Consider the following 4,452-nt stretch of genomic DNA (forward strand, 5'->3'; position numbering starts at 1 on the left):
CCGTGATGGGGGAGCTGCTGGTGGTGGGGGAGCGGCAGGACTGGCGGGAGCAATTCCAGCAGGACTGGCGCCTGGAGGCCCTGGCGCAGGACAGGTAGGGCTGGTGCGGCACCGGGCACCATGCCAGGGATGGGCTGTGCCCTGCTGCCCCCGGCACTGAGCCCCTGTCCCTGCAGGCAGGGCTTCGAGCCCATCTCGCCACCCTCTGCCAGCACTGCCAGCTCCACCTCCTACCCAGCATATTATGGTGTGGCAGCAGGCAAAGCTGAGCCGCTCAGCAAGGTGAAGGAGCTGCCAGAGGTGGTGGAGGGGAGCTCAGAGGACGACGAGGAGGATATGGACCGTGAGCTGGTGGAGAAGGTAAAGCGGGCACTGCTGGGAATGATGCCCTTGGGGTTCCCCACTGCCATCACCAGGTGCTTGTGGGGACCAGGGGCTTTTCCAGATGCTCACAGGGGCTGGGACATCATTGGTTGCTTGTGGGAACTAGGGGCATCGCCAAGATGCTCATGGGGACCAGAAATATTGCTGGGTGCTCATGGGGACTGGGGGCAATGCTAGATGCCTGGGAGGAGCAGGGGCATTGTTGCATGCTTGTTGGGCCTGAGAGCATTAAGAGATGCTGATGGGGACCAGGGGTGTTGCTAGATGCGTGCAGAGACTAAGACATTGCTGGGTGCTCTCAGGGACCAAGGGACATTGCTGGGTGCTTGTGGGTGCTTGGAGCATCACCAGGTGCTCACAGGAATGGGAAGCATTGCCAAATGTCCACAAGGACATCTCATGGGAACTGGCGGCATCACCAGACGCCTGTGGCATGTGGGGCCCAGAGCAGCATGGCACACCTGCACCTGTGTGCCAGACCCCAGCCTGATCAGGGGTGGCCCGGTCACCTCTGACCCCTTCCCTCTGGCAGCTGCAGCTGATCGAGAGCCTGAGCCGCAAGCTGGCAGTGCTGCAGGAGGCGCAGCGGGGGCTGCAGGAGGACATCAGCGCCAACGGGGCACTGGGCGAGGACGTGGCCGCCCGCCTGCAAGCCCTCTGCACCCCGGGGGAGTTCGACAAATACCGCCTCTTTGTGGGCGACCTGGACAAGGTGGTCAACCTCCTGCTCTCCCTCTCGGGACGCCTGGCCCGGGTGGAGACTGCCCTGGGCAGCCTGGGGCCACATGCCCCTGCTGAGGACAAGGTGGGCCCCGGGGCACAGGGGAACCTGTGGGGCATGGGACCACCCGCCAGTACCACTTGTCTTGCCCACAGGTGGCCCTGCGGGAGAAGCAGCGACTGCTGGTGGCGCAGCTGGAGGATGCCAAGGAGCTGAAGGAGCACGTGGGGCGGCGGGAGGAGGCAGTGGGTGCCATGGTGGCGCGGTACCTGCCTGCCGAGCATCTCCAGGACTACCAGCACTTTGTCAAGATGAAGTCAGCCCTCATCACCGAGCAGCGGGAGCTGGAGGAGAAGATCAAGCTGGGCCAGGAGCAGCTCCGCTGCCTGCGTGAGAGCCTCGGCCAGGCCCCCAAGGGCTGCTAGCCCCCTGCCCAGTTTTCTCCCAGGACTATGGCCCAGGCCCCAGTATGCTGCCAAAGTGGATCTGGCCCTTTGGGTGCTCTCCCTGTGTCCGTCTGTCCTACCCCTGCCTTTTATTTATTTTTCCAGTTTACCGAGCAGGGGAGGGGGTGCCAGTCCAGGAGCTGGCAGGGAAGGTTGTGCCACAGAGCTGCCCTGGGCTTTAGAAGCACCCCGTGGCCCAGCAGGACCAGGTGGATGGTTCCTGCCACCCCCACTCTGGGTCCTTCTGTGTCCACAGGGGTCCTTCCACCTTGTCCTGGACACCAGTTCCTGTCCTGCAGCTGAATGGTGGCGCGGTACCTGCCTGCCGAGCATCTCCAGGACTACCAGCACTTTGTCAAGATGAAGTCAGCCCTCATCACCGAGCAGCGGGAGCTGGAGGAGAAGATCAAGCTGGGCCAGGAGCAGCTCCGCTGCCTGCGTGAGAGCCTCGGCCAGGCCCCCAAGGGCTGCTAGCCCCCTGCCCAGTTTTCTCCCAGGACTATGGCCCAGGCCCCAGTATGCTGCCAAAGTGGATCTGGCCCTTTGGGTGCTCTCCCTGTGTCCGTCTGTCCTACCCCTGCCTTTTATTTATTTTTCCAGTTTACCGAGCAGGGGAGGGGGTGCCAGTCCAGGAGCTGGCAGGGAAGGTTGTGCCACAGAGCTGCCCTGGGCTTTAGAAGCACCCCGTGGCCCAGCAGGACCAGGTGGATGGTTCCTGCCACCCCCACTCTGGGTCCTTCTGTGTCCACAGGGGTCCTTCCACCTTGTCCTGGACACCAGTTCCTGTCCTGCAGCTGATGCTGTACCATGTGCCTTAAACAACCCCCTGGCTGCCCCGGGTCATTCTCATACAGTGCCTGGAAGGGTTAAACCATTCTTGCCCTCCACCATTCTCACCCTCCATTATGTCTGTTTGTCCAGTTCAGTCCATCTGTCCGGTGGGAGCTGGAGGAATTTCGGCCCCAGCATCCTCTTCCTCTCTATTGTGTCTGAAACAATGGCCCTGGCCAGCAGGTCCTTAACCCGTTCCCCTCCCAGGCATTGTAGGGGGCTGAGGTGAGTGCTGGTGGATGCTGTGCACCCCTCTCCTGGGAGACACTGCGGTAGATGTTCCCAGGCTGGTGCCCTGCCAGGGGGTGGAGTCCTGGGAGCAATAGACTGGGGCTGCGGGTGCTCACTGCGACCACTGTGGGCACAGGGACCACCTGGCCTCATCCAGCCCTCACTTCCAGCCTCTGCCTGGCACTGAAAGAGATTAAGAGAGGAAAAAAAAATCACACTAAGGAGGAAATGGGGTACCTGTCCCCCTCCTCTGTGCTGCAGCAGTCCCAAGTAGCACTTAGCCCTCACCCTGGGTCACCCCACAATGCAGCACTGTCCATCTGTCCCCACGGGATGGGTGGGTGCCTCGATGCTGATTTTGCACAGAAGTTTCATGCAACTGGCAGCAGCTTGGGGCTGAGGAGGGAAGAGTTTTGGGAAGGAAGGGTGGGCCCCAGCCCCTTTTTGGCAGGGAGCCATGGCCAGACAGCCCTCTCCCCTCATCGCCCCTCCAGGCCTGTTGAACACTAAGCCCCATATCTGCCTGGGCCTACCCTGGGACAGTGCCTGGCAGGAGAAGGGTCCCCAGCATACCCTCTTTCTCAGCCACCCCCTGTGCCTGCCTGGGGACACAGCTAGCACCAAAGATGGCACCCACTGGGGGCTGGGGACATTGCTCTCCAGAGGGGGCCGGCAGCCCTCACTGCACTGGGGGAACCTGCCCCTACCTGTGCCTTGCCACGTGCCGTTGTGCCTCTCTCACACTAAAGGAGCAGCAGCAGCTGCATAACTGTCCGAGTTGTGTCTCGTGTGGTTTGTCCCTGTGTCCTCAGCCAGTGGTGCTGGGGCTGGTGGATGCTCCAGCTGGGGGGTGCCAAGCTCTTAGCAAGCTCTTGGGGCCCAAATGCCCTCCCTGGCACTGCAGGCACCTGTGGTGCAGCCGTGGGCAGGGAGTCGCCTGCACCCAGTGCCACCAGGCTAGGTCTGGGCAGGGGACAGAGCCTGCACCCCTCCCCAGGGGCACATGGTGAGGGTACAACACTCGGGTGATGGTTTTAGCCGCTTCCCTGACACTCGCAGTCGTAGCGTCGCCACTGGGCCATTTGGGCAGGCACCGAGGAGGGTCTCTCGGTACCGGGGGCGCTCGGCACGGGGCGGCTGCGGCTGCTGCTGCTGCTAGAGCAGCGCTGCCTGCTGGGGCCGCCGGCGCTCGCGTGCGGGAGCGCGCACCTGTGGGTGCGCGGGCACGCGCCCCCGCCCGCACACCCTCGCTCGCGCATCCACCGGTGCGCGCGCACAGGCAAGGACACCTCCCCCCAGCCCAGGTTGCTCCAAGCCCCATCCCACCTGGCCCTGCACCCTGCCAGGGATGGGGCCGCCACAGCTTCCCGCGGCAACCCGGGCCAGGGGCTCGCGACGGCACAGCCAAGAATTTCTGCCTCAGGTCCGGTCTAAATCTGCCCTCTTCCAGCTTAAAATCCTCGCCCCTGCCCTGTTCCGGCAGTCTCCATTAAATAGTCTCTCTCCATGCCAATGCACATGTAGGCTTGTGCTCATATGTGCATGGCCAGTGTGCGTGCTTACTCCCTCTATCCGTGCGCGTGCCCCTGCCCGTGGGGGCGGCGCACACGTATGTGCACAGTGGCAGGGGCTGTGCTCACCCACGCCTGTGCACACGCAGGTCCCTGGATGCGGGGCGTGTCCTTTTCCACGCCTGGGCTGTGCATGTCTTTACACGTGTGGCAGCGTGCACACGTATGTGCATGGCAGCGGAGCATGTGCTCGCCCGTGCATGTACACGCGTGGGCGGTGCTCACGCGTGGTGATGCACGGTGCGGTGCTCCCCTGCCTATGCCCGTG

The 4,452-nt window shown here is 63.2% G+C and overlaps 1 protein-coding gene across 1 annotated transcript in view; it reads left to right on the plus strand.

Annotated features, from left to right (window-relative positions):
- The window catches only part of SHROOM4 (shroom family member 4), a 10,554-nt gene extending 9,024 nt beyond the window's left edge, over positions 1–1,530 (plus strand). The window contains 4 exon segments of the mRNA XM_010003457.1: positions 15–94; positions 177–360; positions 917–1,189; positions 1,261–1,530. Of these exon segments, the coding sequence (XP_010001759.1) occupies positions 15–94; positions 177–360; positions 917–1,189; positions 1,261–1,530 (807 nt within the window).
- Positions 1,531–4,452: the final 2,922 nt, after the last annotated feature.

Source organism: Chaetura pelagica, unplaced genomic scaffold (assembly GCF_000747805.2).
Source record: "Chaetura pelagica isolate M959 unplaced genomic scaffold, ChaPel_1.0 scaffold938, whole genome shotgun sequence".
In the NCBI taxonomy this organism is placed as follows: Eukaryota; Metazoa; Chordata; class Aves; order Apodiformes; family Apodidae; genus Chaetura; species Chaetura pelagica.